This window comes from Nansenia antarctica (assembly GCF_963989245.1).
Source record: "Nansenia antarctica genome assembly, chromosome: 4".
NCBI classification, from domain to species: Eukaryota; Metazoa; Chordata; class Actinopteri; order Argentiniformes; family Microstomatidae; genus Nansenia; species Nansenia antarctica.
Genome location: NC_137689.1, coordinates 35,664,954 through 35,686,762, shown reverse-complemented (window position 1 = coordinate 35,686,762; position 21,809 = coordinate 35,664,954). Strand labels below are relative to the sequence as shown.

The following is a 21,809-nucleotide window of genomic DNA, read 5'->3' as shown; positions in this document are numbered from 1 at the left end:
TTGAAGTGTTTACGTTTACGTCATTTTCTTGTCCAGCATTTACAAATCGTTTCTGTCACTACTGTATTTCCCTGATGGTCATCCACCTCTTCCTTATGGCCCAGCAAAAACAGTCACAACTGAGGGACAAGATGGACCTGTCCTCGTACTTACTGAAGCCGGTGCAGAGGATCAGTAAGTACAGCCTGCTGCTCCAGGACATGGTGAGGGAGTGCGGCCAGCAGAGAGGCAGGGAGATGGCCGAGGTTCAAGCCGCCCTGGAAGTCATCCAGTTCCAGCTCCGCCACGGCAACAACCTTCTGGCCATGGACGACATCCAGGACTGTGATGTAAGAATAATAATAATAATAATAATAATAATAATAATAATAATAATAATAATAATAATAATAACAATAATAATAATAATAATAATAATAATGATAATAATAAAAATTATAATAACAACAACAATAATAATAATAACAGTTATAATAATAATAAAAATAACAACAATAATAATAATAACAATAATATTAATAATAATAATAATGACAATAATAATAATAATAATAATACATTACACTTATATAGCGCTTTCCTAGACACTCAAAGATGCTAATAATAATACATTACACTTATATAGCACTTTTCTAGACACTCAAAGATGCTTAACAATAACAATACTACTACTACTAATAATAATAATAATAACAATAACAATAATAATAATAATAATAATACATTACACTTATATAGCGCTTTTCTAGACACTCAAAGATGCTTTACAAACTGAAAAGATCGAGTAGTAATAATAAAAAGAAACAAAAGGTAAATAGAAGAAAGTATAGGCACATGGGAAGGGGAGGGGGAGAGGGTTAACTGGTGAAGGCCAGCTTGAATAGGTGGATTTAATTAATTACATTTTGGAATAAAGTTCTTACTGAAACTATATGAGAATTGAGTGACTACTGAAACGTTATATTTCTCTGTTACGCCCCCTGGTGACTCGGGGTAGAAGGGCGCAACATAGAGCAACAGGAAGGACAAGTGAGGGTGCAGTCACACAAAAACCAGGAAACTAAGCAGTGGCGGCTGGCCAATAGAGGGTGCTAGGGCGCCGCCCCCACCTTCCAACGCAGCCCCACTTCGTAGTTGGTTTATTCATAAAATTGTTTATTCATAAAATGCGGCTGATATTCTGTCGGCGCCTATCAGCATTCATTAAAAATCCTCCAATACAATAAACATTGTATCTGTGTGTGTGTAAAATTCACTGTGAAAATACATAGGGGAGGAGTCGGGGCGCCGGCCTAATGGCAGGCTATGGCAGGCCAAATACTTTTGGCTTACACGTGAGCTGTAGCAGCGCTCCAATTGGCTGTCTCCTATTTCCCGGCCGGGGCACAGAAAAGTGCGCCCAGAGCATGCGCAGATTATAGGCTTACCTAGGCTGCAGCCTAGGGCCACTACCACTAGGGGTAGTACAAATAAAAAAATGCGTAGCACTGAATATCCGGTTGTTAAGTCTGACGTCAAACGTGACGTTTTGCAATTTCCGGATCCAAACCAGAAATTCTCCGCACCAGAATACCAGTGTACTACAGCGGTAGAATCACAGTTTAATCGTTTTTTAGACTCGGATCTATTCATACAACACAGCACTTTCCCGTTTTCCCCATATTGTCAGGGTATTTGAGCCTCGGAAAAGCGCTATATAAATATAATTTATTATTATTATTATTGCGGCATTTCGAAGACAGCGCCTCAGCCAACTTTGGACCCGGAAACACGTCGCGACTTAACAACCGATATTCGGACAGACAACAGGAGAGGAGAGCAACAGAGAGACAGACAACAGGAGAGGAGAGCAACAGAGAGACAGACAACAGGAGAGGAGAGCAACAGAGAGACAGACAACAGGAGAGGAGAGCAATAGAGACAGAACTGAGGTGAGGTGAGCAACAGAGATAGTTCAGGATGATAACAAACAGTTCAGTATGACAGAGACAACTAATAGAAAGACAACTGTATGATTATAGAGTTTACATGTTCAAGGAAATATTGTATGATAATAGAAAGGTACACTTTAATTTAATTAAAGAAGTAACAAAGAACACATTTATTATCACAATTGCATTGTGTTCCATGCCTTTCTCCATTGAATAAATAATGCCTAGTTGAATGGCTAAACAAGACAACTGTCTGGACAGTACTGCTAGAATACCGCTGCACAGATAGACAAAGGGTATAAGTCCATTCTGTTAACATTAGGTCTACTCTGCTAACAAAGACTATTCCAGTTGATTTGTCAGTTGTTGTGCATCATATTTTTGTTGTGTTTGCAGTTTGCCCTTTAATAAGTTATATATAAAAATAATTCAGTTATATATCTATATTCTCATGCTAAAATCGACTGTAAATCCAGATTTTAAAGTTAATATTCTTCCCCGTGGAGCATGCCCCCATAACCTGTGCCCCACCCAACATTTTTATCACCAGCCGCCACTGAAACCAAGGGTTGCAATTAACTTGATATTTATTAATACAGCAACACAGGGAACAGAGAGGACTAACAGTGGCACCAAATAAAAGTAATCAAAATAATAACCCCACCCCCCCTTTACAGGTGCTAGGCACCTCAAAAGTACAGTGGGTGGTGCTCACTCTAAACTGGGTGCTAGACAGCAGGTATGTCCTACGTGTATGTAGGGCTGCCACAAACAATTTTTTTCATAGTCGACTAGTCACCGATTATTTTAACGATTAGTCGACTAATCGGATCATAAATTACAGCTTATCGCACAATTACTCAATCGCTCTTATTTAGCTATCATCTTCTAAATCAGCTTCTACATTTAGCTTGAAGTTGTTAGTTGTTGTTGTAGGCGTGTGTTAACTAAAAATAAAGACAATTACAATTATTGTTCACTCAAAAATAGATATTTTAATGAACTTTGCAGATTTATTTCTGGCATCACTTGCATGTAATGTAATGTAAAGAGTAGTAGAGAGTGCAAACTGCTGAGAAAATGAGGTAGGCTAGGCACTAGGCAACCAAAAGAATACAAAAACAAAAATAAATACTTGTACAGAGTACAAAAGTTTTGCTTTGCTTCACTCATCTCTGGCATCAAACATACATTTTAATGTATTGAATAGTGCTGCAAAATAAAATGAGATAGGCACTAAGGCAACTAAAAAAAAAGAGCAATTATCCACAAAAAGAAATGTTTGTAGAGAAAAGGTTTGGTCTCAATCAAATAACATAACAAAGAAAAGTGCAGGAGACTGAGCAAAGAAATTGTTTCTCTCCTGTGTGGACTATTCATTCATAGCGAGGAAAGTCAGCATTTCCACATGTTCTGGAGAGAGGCTTGCTCTCTTTTGAGAGCAGATGTTCCCTGCTGCAGAGAAGATCCTCTCGGATGGGGTGGAGGTTGCAGGGATGCACAGAAAAGATTTTGCCAGCTTAGATAGTGTGGGGAAACGCCCCTAATCAATCCTGAACATGCTGGTTAAGGATATGAGACCCTTGTTAACCAGCATGTTCAGGATTGATCCGGTCAGGACGGTGGCTTGCTGGGGTGTGCACGTTGGCATCTTGACAAGATAACTATCCATAGAACGCGCCTTCTTAGCACTGTAACGTTAAGACAACATTTTTAGCTATTTGATAAGTATCGCTTTGATGACAACGTTACAGCACATAACGTAAAATAATGTAAGAAGGCTTTTAACGTAACGATATCGTTAGCCAATAACAAGCTAACTAGCTTACCGAGACGAGCCATCGTCTTCCTCGTCATCTGCCACAAACGTACTTCCTTCTGAGATGCTCGCGCATCATAGACGTGCTGCCATGATAAGCGAGTTTAGCTTTGCAAATTGTACATTTTACATTCTTTTTTTCAACGTTGTGGTTGAAATGCTCCCACACTTTAGACGTACGAGGACGGGAAGACATTTCTCCATTTGTTTTTCCGGAGATGTCACGTGTGCCCCGGATGACCGACACAGCGCATGTACATCAAAGACACTGGGAGACGCTAGCCAGTGGCAGCTTCAGGGAAGAAAAACGAATGCATATCGCTTATTTCAGCTCCAAAAAAACATGCGACGACGTCGATTACCAAATATGTCGGCGACGATTTTGGTAATAGACGTCGTCGCGACTAGTCGACTAATCGTGGCAGCCCTACGTGTATGCAGATGTAAACCCAGGGTATCTCAACTAGTCATCTGTCCCTGTGTGCACAAATAAACATAAATGATTAACAAACAAAATACATAAACAAGGTAATATAATGAATGGAAACTTACATAAATCATCTAAATCAGTGGTCTTCAACCGGGGGTCCGCGATCCTTAGGGGGTCCGCAGAGGTACTGCAGGGGGTCCGCCAAATTTTTTCAGAATAATTTACAATTTTCACCAAAATAATTTGTGACAATTAAAAAATATAACAAAAGTTATATTGAGTAAACTACAAGCATTAATAGGCAATAATAAGCTACTTTTGACAAAAAACTATTTACAATAAAAATTTACTATTTACTATTTGCATTATGGGTAATGACCCGAGGCACTGTTGAAGCTGAGTGTTGATTAAACTGGTTGAGTTAAACGTGCGCAAGTTGTCCGAGTCCAATAATTATATTATAACTTCACATTATTAGTTACTACTATTAATTAGTGAAGCAGGATGGATACATTTGTAACAGTAACGAGATCTCGAGCTCGAGATCCAACGGCTAGGCCTACTCCTTCCACCTCGGCCCCAGCAGCGCCTGCCCCAGGGGCAGATAAACGCAAAAGAGAAAAGTCCCGAAAATATTCAGAAGTGTACCTAAAGTTTGGATTTACTTTCAAAGAAACCGAAGGAGTGGAATTTCCGGTGTGTGTTGTTTGTGCGGCGACGCTCTCAAACGAAAGCATGAAGCCATCAAAGCTGCAACGACACTTGGAGACGAATCATGGCCACTTACAAGATAAAGCACTGGACTACTTTCAGGCTCGTCTGCACTCTCTCCAAGGCCAACAGACAATGATAAGAAAATCTGCGAAAGTCGGTGAGCTTGCTTTGAAAGCCTCATATCAAGTTGCTCTTCGCAACTTCGCGTTGCCCAGTGTAAAAAGCCATACACAATTGCAGAAGATTTGATATTGCCTGCGGCCACTGATATGTGCAAGACCATGTTTGGGAATGATGGATATGCAGAAAAGTTGAAGACTATCCCATTGTCAGACACAACAATTGCTCGGCGAATTGGTGAATGGCATCGGATGTGAGGGTGCAGTTAATTGAGAAATTACAAACGGCGGAGGCATTTGCACTCCAATTGGATGAATCAGTGGACATGTCCAAAGACGCACAGCTCTTGGCATTTGTGCGCTTTGTTGACCAAGACGAAATGTGTGAAGAGTTCTTGTTTTGTAAGAAGCTTCCTGAATGCACAACAAGTGCTGACATTTTCAAAGTGATTGATGACTTTCTCGGTGAAAATGACGTACGTTGGGCAAAGTGTGTCGCGGTGTGTACCGACGGTGCGCGCGCTATGACTGGGCAAAAGAGTGGACTGATGGCGCTTGTCAGAAAAGTCGCCCCCAAAGTGATGTGGACTCACTGCATGCTGCACAGAGAATCCCTCGCCGCTAAAGAAATGAGTGCTGAGTTTGCCGGTGTTATGGACACTGTTGTAAAGGCTGTAAATGTTATTAAGAAGAGTGCCCTACAAACTCGCCTCTTCGCTTCTTTATGCGCCGCTACAGGAGAGGAACACACAGCGCTCCTTTACCATTCAGAAGTCAGATGGCTTTCCCGTGGATCCGTATTGGCACGAGTATTTGAATTACGCACAGCTATCCACTAATTTCTAATTGGCCAAAACCGCGCGGAGCTGGCTGCGCATTTCATCGACAATGCCTGGGTCTTTAAACTGGCATATCTGGCGGACGTTTTCGCAGAGTTGAACCGGCTGAACAGTTCTATGCAGGGCCGCAATACACACGCCATTCAGCTGTATGATAAGACAAGCTGTGTACCACCCAGCAGGGCCAGTCATTTCACTGAGGTAAGCATACCTGACTTCCTGAAGCTAAATGTTTAATTGTTGAATAATAATAATAATAGAAAATATAAGCCTCATCAACAATAATAATGATAATAATAACCAATAATAATTATGCATGAACGTTTTATCAATCATAAACACATATAGGTTAATAACCCAGTAATTAGCCTGTTACTTATTAATTTTCCCTTGTGACCTGACCCCCTGCCTGTCTGCCGACTACTCCTCCTGTCTGACCCCCTGCCTGTCTGCCGACTACTCCACCTGCCTGCCGACCATTCTTCCTGCTTGATTCCCCACCTGTCTGCCGACCCTTCCTCCTGCCTGACCTCCCGCCTGCCTGATGACCCACCTGCCTATTCCCATCAGCCTTGTTACTAGAAATAAACCTTTATTATTTAACTCGTACCTGTTCACCTGTGTCTGCGTTTGGGTCCTACCTCTGGTCGTGACAAAATAGGTTAATAAGGTGAATAAAGTTATTATAGGCCTTAAAGTGTGACATTTAAAAAAATGTATTACATGTGGGGGTCCCTGGTCTGGTTGTCTCTCGTCCAAGGGGTCCTTGGGCTGAAAAGGTTGAAGACCCCTGATCTAAATGAACAAAACAAATAACACAAACAAAACCAAACAAGGCTCAACCCACCAGAGCCCTGCCACAGCTCAAAACAGGAGAGAGAGAGAGAACACTGAGGACACAGAACATATAGTGGAAAGACCAGGTTGATTGATGAATCAGGAACAGGTGTGTGGAATGATGGGACTGGAACCAAGCAATTATCTGTGAACCTAGGAAAAAATGACAACAGCAGGGGGAGACCAAAACACAACACACAACACAATACCACACACACACACAACACAAACACAAACACAGAAACAACATGGTACGTAACACTTCCCCCCATAAAGAGTCAGCCCACGGCTGACGATACAACAACCTTTTCTTTCCCCAAAATTAAATAGTCCACTAATACCCACAAACTACCCACGGGAGAGGGCATCAGCAAACACATTGTCAGTGGCCTTCTTATGATGAATAACTAAATTATAACTCTGAAGAAATAAAGACCACCGCATGACTCTCTGATTATGATTATACATGCGATGCAAAAAAACTAAAGGATTGTGGTCTGTATAAATAACCACAGGCTCACCACTAGACCCAACATAAACTTCAAAAAATTGGAGTGCGAGCAATAAGGCCAGTGTCTCTTGCTCAATTGTTGAGTAGCGGCTCTGACAGCTATTAAACTTCCTAGAGAAGTACCCCACAGGATGGACCAAGCCATCTGAGTCCATTTGAGTCAGAACTGCACCAGCACCGATAGCACTCGCATCCACTTCTATAGAAAACGGGGTGCTGAAATTAGGAGCACTAAGGACTGGGGCATTACATAAAAGTGCTTTACAGGTCTCAAAAGCAACTTGACACTTGTTTGACCACACAAAAGGTACCAAGGGACTGATCAAGTCAGTTAGAGGAGCTGCCACTGAAGAAAAATGACAACAGAAGCCTCTGTAATAACCTACCATGCCAAGGAACCGGCGTAACTCACGCCGAGTGGTTGGCACAGGGAAGGAGGCTATAGCTGCAACCTTTTCCTCCAGGGGACGCACTTGACCTCCGCCCACCTGTTTACCCAAATATGTGACGGTTGCTTTCCCAAACTCACACTATGCCAAGTTTAGGGTCAGGGAAGCATCGGCCAGCCGCTGGAATACTATCCTCAGCGAGGATACATGGGCTGGCCAAACTGAGGAGTGGACCACAACATCATCCAAATATGCAGTGCAGTTAGGCACACCAGAAAACACAATATTCACAAGCCTCTGAAAAGTAGCCGGAGCGTTTCGCATTCCGAAAGCCATCACGGTATATTGTAAAAATGTATCCGGCGTCACAAAGGCACTGATCTCAGCGGCACGAGTCGAAAGGGGAACCTGCCAGTATCATTTTAACAGATCCAACTTGGTGACAAAACGTGCCGATCCTATGGTGTCTATACAATCATCAACTCGAGGCATAGGAAATGAGTCAGGGATGGTAGCATGGTTGACCTTTCTATAATCTGTACAAAATCTGACAGTAGAATCTGGTTTTGGCACTAACAGACAAGGCGAGCTCCATGGACTGGAACTAGGATGTGCTAAACCATGCTCTAGTAAATAAGACACTTCCTGTTTCATCAGGGCTCTTTTTGTTGCGTTGACTCTATAAGGATGTTGTTTAATAGGCCTTGTCTCACCCACATCTATATCATGATGTAGCACTGTAGTGCGGGTGGGAACATCCCCAAACAAACAGGGAAACTCAGAAATAAGCTGGAGTAATTCAGCCTCCTGCTCACTGTTTAAATGAAGCATCAAAGAGGAGAGATTGGACAACATGGCAGAGTTGCATAACCTAGGGGTCTGCTGCTGGACGTTACGCGTACTCAGCCCATCCTCATCACTCACTGAGAGAGGAGCGCTGGGGCTCACAACAGTCTGTGCTGCAACTGCGGCAACAACAGGCTTACTCTGGCTCTTAGACAGAGCGTCACTTCTAAGGTAATATCTCTTTAGCATATTAACATGACAAACTCTGGTTTTTCGTCTTCGGTCAGGAGTCTTAATCACATAGTCAGTGCCATTCAATCTCCGATCAATAGATTGAGCCAACCAGGCTCAAAAGATCGTGGAAGGGCGTTTCTATCAAACGCCTTCTTCATGTTAGTCTGGGTAGTAGATAGGCTGTCCTTAGCCAGACGACAAGCCTCATGTAGTCGTTCTCTGAAACGACTCACATAAGATAGCACATTCTTCTGCTTGGATAAACTGTCGCCTAGGAGCTGGTCCTTTAACACCCTCAGAGGACCCCTCACAGTGTGACCAAACACAAGCTCAGCTGGGCTAAAACCTAATGATTCTTGTACCTTTTCTCTCACAGCAAATAGGGCTAAAGAAACACCTTCATCCCAGTCTCTACCGCTGTCCATACAATACTTGCGCAAAACTGCTTTTAACGTCTGGTGCCACCGCTCGAGCGCTCCCTGAGACTCGGGGTGATAAGCACTGGAAACTCATGAGCTAGGGACAAAACGGACTGTCGGTATGGCGTAGGCACAACAATCTGAAACACAGTGTTCCATTCGTGATCTAACTCAATGCGTGAGTTCCATTTCCGCATCAGGAGATCATTCTCCACGAAATAAGACACCTCCTTATTTTTAGTTTCTGCTGAATCAAGAGCAGCAGCAAAACACCTCACTAAACTAATATCCTCCTTCTGAGCAGCAATAAGATTATTGCAAGTCATGGGTAGCTGTGTTGTCTCAGATAAAAGATTGTTACATTGAAGCGTACTGATCTCAGCAGTGGGTGGAGTAGGCACAGGCGGAACTGGGAAAGCAGTCTTGTCAGACATCACAGTTGCGAATATGGTATCCGACAACTCAACTACTTCACCTACTCTACGTGTTTGAGCACGAGTGACCGCACATACAGAGAACACTTCAGGAAAATCCTGCGCTAACACATCTGGCTGTAAAATAGTGGGACATTTTAAAACCTCCAATACTGGCATAACCGGCGATGTCATTCCCTAGTAAAAATGTAACACCCTTCACTGGTAAGGATGGACGCACACCCACCTTAAACACCCCCTTAGCCAACTCACAGTCCAGGTGTACTTGATGCAGAGGCACAGACACAAAGCCCATTTCAATGCCCTGCACCAGAACACTAGAGCCGCTTGCTGACTTAGAGAAGGGCAACACGTCTGACAGTATAAACGATTGTGCAGCACCGGTATCCCGCAGTATGCGGACTGGACGCTGGTCCGACGCTTTGTCATTAAGTGAAACAAACCCATCCAACACAAATGCAGGGATTAAAGTTATCCGTCGCTACGACGGATTTCCGTCAATTTATTCCAAGTTGCGACGGATTTATTCCAAGTTGTGACGGATTTTACCTGGTGTAATATGATTTGTAGAGGCATACAATCTATTTTGATGTTGGTATTAGTAGGGGTGTAACGATATATCGATTCATTGACTAACGATCTGATTACATCGACGCAATGTAAAAATATCGATCTATATCGTCATCTTATGCGCGCAGAGAGAGAGAGACTTGAAAAAGATACGAATGTTTTTCATTTTTGATGAGAGACAGTAAGTCTATCCCTTTTAATATATATTTTGGAACATCTCTCTGAACCAGGGACGTTAACATACTCGCGTTCGCAATGTGTGACTCGCATTCACCGTGTGTGTCTGTCTACTGGCTCGGCTCCACTTCTCGGCTCCTCCTCCTCTCGCGTTCGGCAATCTCCGGTGATCTTCGGAAAAATGTTCGGCTCGTGTGAGTGTGTCTAATGAGAGTGCGTCTAACGGGAGTCTAATGGGCGAATACATTGACCGTTTTGGACACCAAAGATATTTTTTAACATCTACTCTTCGAGGCGAATCCAGTCAGACCAATATCAGACCTGCTGGACGTGTGTGACACTGACACGTGTGTGGACGTGTGTGTGTGTGTGTGTGTGTGTGTGTGTGTGTGTGTGTGTGTGTGTGTGTGTGTGTGTGCGTGTGTGACTGGATGTCTCTCTGAACCTGTGTGTGTGTGTGTGTGTATGTTAATGAGCTGTATGTTAATTACCACTTATTACAATTGATAATTGTGTTAGATTGGCATATGATATCGCGTCATATCGATCATATCGTCATATCGATCTTGAATCGAATCGAATCGAAATCGTATCGTGACTGACATTGTGAAATCGTCAAACATTGTATCGTCATACAAACAAATCGATATAATATCGTATCGTGATGAAGCTGGTGATTTACACCCCTAGGTATTAGGTATATAAATGATATATAATAGCCTATATAGCCTACATATAGGCCTTTATTGGCTACAACTATGCGACAGTAACAGAGCGGGGTGCACTGACGCTGAACCCCTCATAGTGATAAGTAGGTGGACATGGCGCGTGGTGCTGAAATAGCCGACATGCGGTGTGTGGTTTGAAAAAAGTAACGCCAGCTCAGTAAATCATTCAAACGTAATGTTTACTTATAGGCTATGTGAATGTGACTGCACCACACATGTGAACAGTAACAAAGCAAATGCAGTTTAATTTTATGAAAAACATTGACAACAAAATCGGCGCAAAAAAAAAAAAAAAGCTGAATCCGCTTAGCCTATATGCTCCTGAAACGACAGAGCAAACACGCTACATTACTAGGGATAATAATTACTAATAATTACAATGAGCCAATAGAAAAAATAATATTAGGCTATTTAAATCTCACTTAACGAGAAAACTGGCATCTCCCATCGGTCACTATTTGTTGGCTATCTGGTGATATGGACGTCTTTGAGTGTCTAGAAAAGCGCTATAAATCTAATGTATTATTATGATTTATTATTATTATGGACGTCACTTTAATCCGGCAGTTCTCAAGGTTTTTATGCACCAATCGATTCCTCTAGTGCGTCTTTATCACATTCATTGACGAAAAGGACGACTCGCATGTATAGAAAGGGAACATTGTGAGCACGTAAAATGTGAGTCTCACAACAGCTTTGCATTGATGAAACCAGGTAGGATGAACGCATAGTTCGCTGTCCATTCCTCTTTAAATGCCCTGTTTTCACAGTCAACTTTCCTCTTTAGACCTTTGGAGAGTGACATTATGTTTCTCTTGCTAGCTAGAAGGTTAAATGTTTAGCTAACTTCACCCGGCACGCAAACAACCAATCCAATAATAGTGTGACCTTGTAAGTCTGGGAGGAGGGGGAATAATTATCAGAATAAAACTTTGTTAAATAATTATTTGAATACGTTAGGCTGCGCTACATCGTCAGTCCACACATTTATTATTCAAAACTATGGAAAAGGGTGAAACTACGTTTCAACGTTGTTGAGAATCACAACACAAACTCGCTAGTCAAGCCAAAATACTGCAGCGAAATGGATTGGACTGCTACCTAGTTAACTAGAACACTACTTTACATTGTTACCTAGCTAACTAGAAGACTACTTTACATTGTTAGCAGGCTCACAAAACAAGCCGTGTTAGTTGACTAGCGATGTGTCGTTGATTTTCGACAACGCGGAAATGTATTCACATTTTTCGAAAGAAAAGTCAAAGCATTAGAACGTAGAACGGAAAATCGCACACGCGCTTTGCGCACGGAAAGCCACCGGCCCCGATTTGGCCTGAATTTTGTTTTCAGTCAGGAGATTTTTTTTTGCTTTAATCCCTGCAAATGGTTCATAACTGGGTTCCAGAGAGTCACACACCCCATCCGAGGGTATCGACACTGACCCAATCAAGGTTTTCACCAGGCCAACCTCTTTTGGTCGTTTACTGGGCGGTGCCAGTTTGCGTTTTAACAAGAAACAGTCATCTTTAATGTGGCCAGTTTGATGACAGTACCAACACTCCCGTTCCTCGCTGGAGCGGAAAGATGATGGGCGGGGCGAACTACCCTGCACTTTAGCCGAAACAGAGGGAGAATATTTACTCTCATTACGGAAAACTCCAAAACGTTGTTTGTGTGTCAATGAAAACTCGTCAGCGAGTACAGCAGCTTGTGCTAACGTCTGAACCTTCTGTTCGTTAAGATAGGTGACTATTCGGTCTGAGAGGCAGTTTTTAAACTCCTCAATCAGAATCAGCTCGGACAGAGACTTCAAATCTGTTATATTGCTGGCATTACACCACCGAGTAAACTGAGTCTCTTTTTCACGAGCAAATTCAACAATTCGGAATTGTTGCCTATAGGCTTCAGGCACTTACTCATAACCACGGAGTACAGCCGTCTTAATTACCTCATAGGACAGACTGTCTTCCAGCGACAGAGAGGCCAAAATCTCCTGGGCCTTCCCTATCAATTTACATTGGAGCAATATAGCCCATACATCTTGTGTGGCCACCGTAGACAGTTAGCAACTCGCTCAAAAGCATTAAAATACGAATCTACTTCCGCCTCACGGAATTGAGGTACAAGAGCTATATTTTTGCTCACATCAAAACCATCCGCGACTGCGGAACGAACAGCCCCAGGGGGCCTAGCATGACTAGAGCCAACAGAACCGGCAGGTATAACAGCAGCGCCTAACTCCAGTTGTCTCAATGTTACCTCTGACTCCAACTCCATTTTTCTGATTGTACACAGATGTTTATACTCAGCTTCTCTCTCCCATTTCTTCGCCATAACCTGTAAACGATACCTAGCCGCACTCCCCTCATAAGAGGAGGGCATAGGAGAGAACTGAGGTATAGTACGAGGAGGAGACTCCTCCTTAGACTCTGCACCCGACAGAGCAGACATCTCAGGCACCCCCTTCACTTCAATGTCCTCCTTCTTCCCCTCTATGTCTTTTAACTCTAACAAAGTGGCACTGTCGCCCATACCGAGCACCCTACGGTCCACTAGCAAGTGCACTACAGCTTCCTTCAACTCAGCTTTAAGAAGACTCTTCGAAAAGCTACACTCAAAATGGGCTGCAATTTCATGTAAATCATCCTTCCTACAGCAGTCGACCCGCTCTATAGACGGATCACTGAGAAACTCAGCCAGATCAAAGATGCTCATGATGAGCCCACTAATTTATTACACAAAACAAAAAAACACTACAACACAACCAGAATAACCAAAATTAACAGCCTATTCTACGTGCGCACTGCACACCAACACTGACCAACCTGTTGCTTGTTAGGATCAAAGATCCGGGACGAGCCCCCTCTCTCTCTCTCTCTAGGTGAATGGAAGGGTTGGGGAGGGGAGGACGGCATTGGTTATTTATGAGATATTGCGATCAAATGCATTAGGATGATTAATAGGGGTTGGGACGAGGGGAGTGGAGAGGAATGTTGGTGTTTTTTTCCGTAGAACAGAAATGGGTGTTTCTGTGTGGGATGCTGGTTGTCCATCATGTATTATTAACTACAGTGTGTAGGAGCATAACCATGTTTAGATAGTGAAGCGTAGGGAGGATGAGATGGGTTGGAGTTGGCTATGTTCCTAGTCATACTGTATCCTGTATATCTTTAATTAGTTTTATCTTTTTTGGGGAAAAGCAATGTTGTCTTTTATCCAACAGCAGTTAGTGTTTTTAGTTGATGTGTGTTAGGGTGCACTACTGCATGTTACGCTCTACTCATGTTACGTGCTACGTTCTATCAATACAGCATATCAATACAGCTGTATATGGTAAGTAGCTAGTAGCTACAGGTACAGTGAAGAGTAACAGAAGGGGAATGAGGGGTTATGAAGTGGAATGTCCTGGAGTATTTATTCAATGTGAGTTTTGTGGAGACGTTTTGATGGGTATTTGTTAGTGTTACAGACGAGGCCTCGGGGTTCGTTATCTGGCCGTCTGAAACACCAGTCCTAACTGGAGTGTAGTGGGAGAAGACGAAAGAACAGAAGAGGTGGTCTGGTTTTCTAAAGGAGAATGAGAACAGTATGGCGTCAGCTTAGCAAAAGGGGCCTCCTTACGATCACTGCCCGGGCCAGCTCCCTGGAGCGGTGTGACCGAGTGGCGGTCGATGCGATTTTCAAGTTTCGTGGTTTTTGGTTGGTAGGTCTGGTAGCAGAAACCAAACTGGTTTTCTAACAAAAGAGTCCATGGGTTTTTTCTTGACGTAATGATTACTGTCGGCATCGGCATTCCGAGTCCTTCCCCCCTCTCTGGAAGTACCACCTGAACTCAATGTCAACTCAAATATTTCTCAATGAAAACCAGACCATACACAATTTGAAGGAAAAGGAAGGAAATGGAGAGAACTATCCCTTTTCACTCATCCTAACAGTTAAGGGGGTCCTGTTAGGGTGAAGGAATCCAAAAACTTGGGTAGTGAAAAATAGCATAACAGCGTATAAATATAGACAGCATTATGGTTGAGAATGACAAAAAAAGAAACTAGGTACTGAACTGCACCCTCAATATAATGTTTACCACAGGTGAACCTGAAGGAGCAGGGCCAGCTGATTGGCCAGGACGAGTTCTTGGTGTCCTTCAGGAAGAAGAAATGCTTCCGCCACATCTTCCTCTTCCAGGACCTCATCCTCTTCAGCAAGACCAAGAGGACTGACGTGGGAAATGACACTTACGTTTACAAACAGTCATTCAAAGTACGTAGGCTTACACTATTCAACACCCCCCCCCCCCTCCCTCCAATTCCATGTAATTCAGCATGTAATCACACATAAACATACTTGAGTGTTGTTGCGCCTTTTCCTGTTACAGAAAAATAAATAAATAGTCAAAACACATCTCTTCTCGCCCCTGGCCTTTGACCTGAAGTGAGCCTGCCTTCCCGACACTACACTTTTTGCACTTTTATTTGTATTGCACCTTGCTTTAGTGTATTTTATCTATTTTATCAGTTTCTATCTGTATTTTATCTCTTTTATCTTGATTTTCTCTTTATCTTTTTATCTGTTAAGCACTTTGGGTGGCTGTTTGTCGTTATAAATGTGTGCTATATAAATAAACGTTACTTACTTACTTACTTACTACTTACAAGGCACCTTGTGAGGCGCACCCAAAAGTTTAACTAAAAAGCACTACAGACGAAGATTCTAGCGTAGTTAACTGCAGCACATTGACACTTCAGATCCTGAAATGTGCATTCATGGCAACCTATTAAACCTATATTATTGTGCTTCATTGTCTGTATTAAATGAATGATATTAGATGAATAAATGAATGCTGAAAAGTGCTGGCACTTTGAGTTGAGTGCTGGCAATTTAAGTTGGACCACTGTAGGGGTGCTCAGTCCAGGCAACCAAATCCCTTAAAAGAAAAAGGCAAGCTCTTCATGTTGTCTTCTCCTCCAGACGTCTGACATTGGGATGACCCACAACTCTGGGGACAGCGGGCTGTGCTTTGAGATCTGGTTCAGGAGGAGGAAGAGCCAGGACACGTACACCCTCCAGGCCAGCAGTGGAGAGACAAAGGAGACCTGGACCAAAGCCCTGGAGCGCATCCTCTGGGAGCAGGCTGTCCACAACAGAGGTCAGAGATCATTTTATCCTCCAATCAGATCTCTCAGAATCATGGAGAAGTGCTTTGTGCTTTGTGTTTTGTGCTCTGAGATAATGCATATAATTCATACATTCTGTGTGTTCTAATAGTCTCAAATGGTGTCCTATCATTTCCTCTAGTCCCACTGCTCTGAAATGAGGGAACGGATTAAAACAACAAATGTTTATTTACCTGTCAGAGAGCATGACTGATGGGATGCAACGAAATGAAGCTAGGCCAGGCAGTAAGCATACAGCTAGCTAGCGCAGAAGCAGAGGTCTCAGCAGCTCCTTATAACACAAACATGTCAAAGAATGACAGGAGCCGAAAGCCACAAATAGTTTGTTTGCAGTTGTCACTTAGCAGCACTGTTAGCATTTTGTTTTTTTCCTACCTCGGTCAATGTTTAAGTCAATGCCATTAAAGTAATTAGTTATTTTTTCCCCATTGGTTGACATTTGAATAATGATACTGTATAAGTGTATGTGTAAGTAAGTAAGTAAAGCTTTTTAGCACCTTTCATACAAGAAATGCAGCTCAAAGTGCTTTACAACAGGAATAAGAACATACAGTGAATATAAAAACATATATAAAGACATATACAAGCATAGAATGAATATGAAAGCAGGGGAAAACAGTCAAAAGTAAAGATAAAATACAATAAAAATAAAAAAGGGAAACAATGTACAACCTCTGCCTTAATGCTTAGTAACCGCTATCCATCTTCTCATCAGCAGAATACCTTTCCCTCTCCGTTTCATCTCCCTACCTTACACAGTCTTTCTGTACTTCTCACTGGCAAAAATCCAGTATCAACATTACAGTTTCTTTCTTTTGCACTTACTCAAACCTTCTGACAACGTACAATCACCTCTTTCTCATCGATCCGGCAGCATCAGACCACAGTATTTTAACCAACTGGATTTGTAGCCTAACTGTCATCTGTCTCTAGACACAGCAGCGCAAAGTCCCAGTCAGTGGATTTATGTGTTGTGTATGTGTTGTGTATGTGTTGTGTCGCAGAGGTCCGGATGCAGGAGAGGGTGTTCATGGGGATTGGAAACAAGCCCTTTATGGACATCCAGCCTAGCGACGCTGCTATCAACGACAGGGCTGTCAACTGTGTGCTGATGGGGCGAGGTATTGTGCTTCATGAAGTTGCTTAATGTTTCAAACAGTATTACTTGTTGTGGGGGTTTTATTTAGTTTTTTGTTATTTTTACACATTTCTCACTGATGAATGAAATCACTTCAATAATTAGACTATAAGTGGAATAGTTGCTTTTAGTGAAAATAAACATGATCACAGATTTGTTGTTCCTAGTAAGAGAGAATCATTATCATAGACATACATATGTTTCTGTATTTTTACTTGTCGTCAAGTTGAACTTTTTGGGCCATTTCTCATGTTGCCTTGTCTCACTCCTTGTACAATTATCTGATCTCTGATCTGGTCCTCTCAGAATGCAAGGCGTTGACCTCCTCGGGGACGTCTGGGTCACAGGGCGGGTTTCCTGTGCCGCGGCCAAACTTGATTGGCTCAGGGAGCAGTACGTCGTCCTCTGGCATCCACTCCTCTTCCTCCTCAGGGAGGGGGTCCCTGTCCCCTGGGGGGTATCTCTGTGGCCCGGAGCGGAGGGGGGTGGGCGGTCATGGAGGGTATGCGGCACCCCCTGGAGTCTTGGAGGAGGATGACTTGGACCAGGAGAGCGGGAGTCAGAATCTACTGAGTGAGTGAAGCAAGTTGATCCAAAAATAATTAATGAACATGATTATCCACTTACATTAGAGTATTCGGAATTTTGTATTTTTGTTAAAGCAACCTAAACCTGGCTTTTCATGGTGGTTTCTTAATACTATTTTGCTGTGACCCAACACAATGTGAGAGATTTTCGCATGATCTACCAAATAAACTAAATCCCTGCAAATAATCACCTTGGGCCCTATTATGCACTTCTTAACTTGCCGTCTTAAGTCTTAATTAAGACGCACCACCAGGTTAAGACCTACCGCCACCCTTATTATGCGCTTCATACGCGCTACTGCTATTATGCAGGTGTCGCTAGGCGCCCACACATAAGACGTAAGACTCCCGTGCATATATTACTCATTGTGGGAGTGTTCATATGTTAATGAAGTGCGCTAGGCGCCCCTGCTATTATGCGATCTGACTTTGTGCCTAGCGCTAAGAAGTGGTTTGAAAAGTTCTTAGGCGCTAGACTTCATGCACGTTTTGAAACACGAGCGCGCCTCCGCGGTTTGCGCATGCGCGCCGACCGACTTCTATAGCATAGCGCTTATGACTTAACGCAGCCGGTTCTTAAAGGGAATGGCACCTGGCACGCTGATTGGGTTGATTGAGAAGACGCCCAAAACACACCCATGACTAATTTCTGGGCTTAGCGCCGGGTCTTAGGCGCCCACTACCGCACGCATAATAGCAAAGTGGCCTTGACCACGCCTCCACGTTTAGATCTACCGCCTCGTCTTTTGCTTAAGACTTATGAAGTGCATAATAGGGCCCCTTGTCTCTTACTACGCCCCAACATTCATCAGCTATAATCCACCAGTAGATCCCAACCCACTGCTGAAGAGTCACTGACGTGAACAGAGAGAATTTGCTGCACAATACAAATGAAATCAAGTGCTGCTGCATTTCTTTGACTTGGCTTCTGGATGGCAGCATTGTAAATGCTGTAACTCACTAAAGAGGAAACAAAGAATGATTGAGGAATCTCTTTTGCACTATTATTTAAAAGTCAGACAGATACTGCATGGGCATTCATCAAATTATACCCCAAAGATGTTGTATACCCCAAGTTTGAAGATTGAAATGACGTTGTTTTCAATATCTCCAGTATTGACTTAAAGGGACACTTCACTGATTTTGACCTCATAACTGTTGTCCAGGGTCCGTTCCACTAAGCGAGATTAACTCTGATCCATGCGATTAACTCTGATCCAGGTTTAAATAAGCTTGCGGTCGGTTCCATCAATGTGGCTCAAATAATTTGCTGCTTGGTTGCTATGCAACATATCCTTCTGAGTAATTATGGTCCCGAGCAGACTTACAGGCTAGCTAAGGTAATGCGTGCGTCAAAAAAGGCTCACAGGCGGAAACTACATCCCGAACGACAGTTCCTCAAGTGTCTTTTAGGAAATATTAGTTCCCACTTCACACGAGATAGATAGATAGATAGTTTGACTGTGTGATAGATAGATAATTTGATAATTTGAAAGTGTGATCGATCGATAGATAGATAGTTTGATTGTGTGATAGATAACCTGATATTTTGAAAGTGTGATAGATAGATAGATCGATAGATAAATAAATTAAAAAGTGTAAAAAATTAAATTAAATAAATAGGTATGTCTATCAACTTGCATTGCTTGTGTCACAGCGGTCTGGCTGGTGCAGTGGTTAAGGCAACCAGCTAGAGTTCCGAAGGTTGCGAGTTCGAGACTTGATTTAAGAGATGTTTTTGTTTTTTACATTTAACTGAAGATTTCATGCAAAGGCTTCAAACACCATTGTAATCGTGTCAGTTCTTGTAAATTAGCCTGCACCATAATTTTATAGCCTACATACTTTTTTAGATTAGATTTTAGATTAGATTCAGACAACGAAATGCAGTAAAAAGTGTGTCCGAAGAGGGATTTGAACCACCGTCTAAAAATGACGAATAAATACTATGACAGCGGTCGATACCACTAGGCCATGGTGGCGATATGACGGTCTGTAGCCTGCTGCTGATATCACCACAGTAGTAATATTAATTTATTAAAATATGAACATATAACAATAACTGGGGCTAGTATGACCTACGCATTTAATCGGTCAGCAATTTCTTGCCAAACCATTTCCCTCGCCTTGTTAATTGCGGCAGTATTGCACTATTTTACATCTTATTTTTCCGTCTTCATAAAGATCAATAATTCGGAATGCTGCGCAAATGTAAGACCCCTGCAGAGTGGAGTATCTTCATTTCGACAGATCGACTCTTCAGGGCTCTTTATGTCTGCGTGCACGCGCCCATATCGAGGATTTCTAAGCCGGTGTTCTGTGAACACTGATGACACAAGCCTGATCCTCGTTCGAGGAATCACCTGAGGCTTGAATTCCAATCCCGAGTTGCCTGATTGCCTGATTTATTTCAATCGCCGATATACTAATCCACTTTAGTGGAACGGCCCCCTGATCAGCTTACAAACCATCCAACCAACCAACCAAAAAAGATCCATGTTATTTCAACTCATATCATACGGCTTATATAGACACAGTGCTGGGGAGTAGTTCCACTACTGTAAATAGTTCAACTATCAGTTGAACTGCATTTTGTAGTAACTTGGTGGTAGTAATTCAAATCCTAGTAGTGTTTCTCGTAGTTAATTACTTTCTTTGCCAGTACAATACTGTCACTACATTTTTCCTCACTACAAAAGAAAAGAAAACAACACAGGAATTTAACTCTTACTCCAGCCCTTCAAATGTCACTACCATTTCTTCCCTTACTGCCTTCGGTCTCCCCACTTTGTTCCACCTCTAGTTTTCTCTCCCTAAGTGATTTCAGAGTGTTTTAGTTACAAGTTTTCATAGATTCAAACCAGCTTCTGTAGATCAAAAGCTGGTTTGAGGGTTTCACCCTGAGTGATGTATTTGGGGGTAACCATGTGGTTTTGAGGGAGGAGTAAACTTACCATTTAAATAGCTACTGCCTGGTTTGTTTACAACCAAGCACCATGCTAGAGCATACACTGACTACTTGTGTTTACTAACATGTATCTTGTAGCTTAGATGCACTTCTGTTGCTGGCTGGGAGACACAAAAGCACTATGGGCGTTGTTGGAAGTTCATCATTCCGACTCTTTACTTAACTTAACTTAAAAAAAATAAAAAATATTGCTAAATTGCTCAACATTTTTATTTACATTTCCTGGCTATTTAGACCACAAAGTCCTCTAATAACTTAACTGGTGACAATCGATGGAATGTTCCTAGTAAAGAGGAGATCTGATCCAGCTTGCTGCTAAGTGGGATTTTGGTGTGTTCCACTTCGGTAAACACTTTCTATGAAACCTTCTAACCTGTTTCTAACACATTATGATGCATTATAAGCGTCTATAACAGCTGTTAAAAGGAGCCTGGCATGAGTTACACACAGGTGGTCCATAGAAACAGGTCCATAGAAACAGGTCCATAGAAGCAGGTCCATAGAAGCAGGTCCATAGAAGCAGGTCCATAGAAGCAGGTCCATACGGTGCAGTCCTAACCCTAACACTGTTCTCTCCTCTCTCCCAGTGGGCAGCTCAGAGTCGTCAGGCGACAGCATCAGTGGGTTCAGCAGCAGCTGCCAGTCTGTCCTGGGAGGAGAAGCAGAGGACGTCTCCTCAGCGTGCACCTCCATCATCAGCCTGAAGGAGGCGCTACCCCACCCAGCACAAGCATCGTCTGATCTCCACAAACCCACGAGTCCCACTCAGCCCACAGGGAAAACCCCTCCCCCGGTCGCACCCAAACCACGGAGTCTAGGCAAGGCCCCATCCTGTGGCAAGGTGTGGGTTGAGACGTAGCATGAATAATACCATTTCCCAGAATCATCAATAATTGTGTTATTGTTATTTGATAAGATATACCATAGTGTACGTGCTTTGATGTTTTCATGTTTTTTCTTCTGCCACAGGGTCAGAATGTCATCATTGGAAAGTCAACAGAGGTTTAA

General features: G+C 42.7%; 1 protein-coding gene across 1 annotated transcript in view; it reads left to right on the top strand.

The window, feature by feature from the left end:
• Positions 1 to 21,809, top strand: part of quob (quattro b) — a gene marked incomplete at both ends in the record, with an annotated part of 72,393 nt that extends 50,584 nt beyond the window's left edge. The window contains 7 exons of the mRNA XM_080529345.1: positions 105 to 329; positions 15,024 to 15,194; positions 15,903 to 16,080; positions 17,113 to 17,228; positions 17,594 to 17,819; positions 21,389 to 21,642; positions 21,771 to 21,809. Of these exons, the coding sequence (XP_080385471.1) occupies positions 105 to 329; positions 15,024 to 15,194; positions 15,903 to 16,080; positions 17,113 to 17,228; positions 17,594 to 17,819; positions 21,389 to 21,642; positions 21,771 to 21,809 (1,209 nt within the window). The remainder of the gene's footprint in view (positions 1 to 104; positions 330 to 15,023; positions 15,195 to 15,902; positions 16,081 to 17,112; positions 17,229 to 17,593; positions 17,820 to 21,388; positions 21,643 to 21,770) is intronic.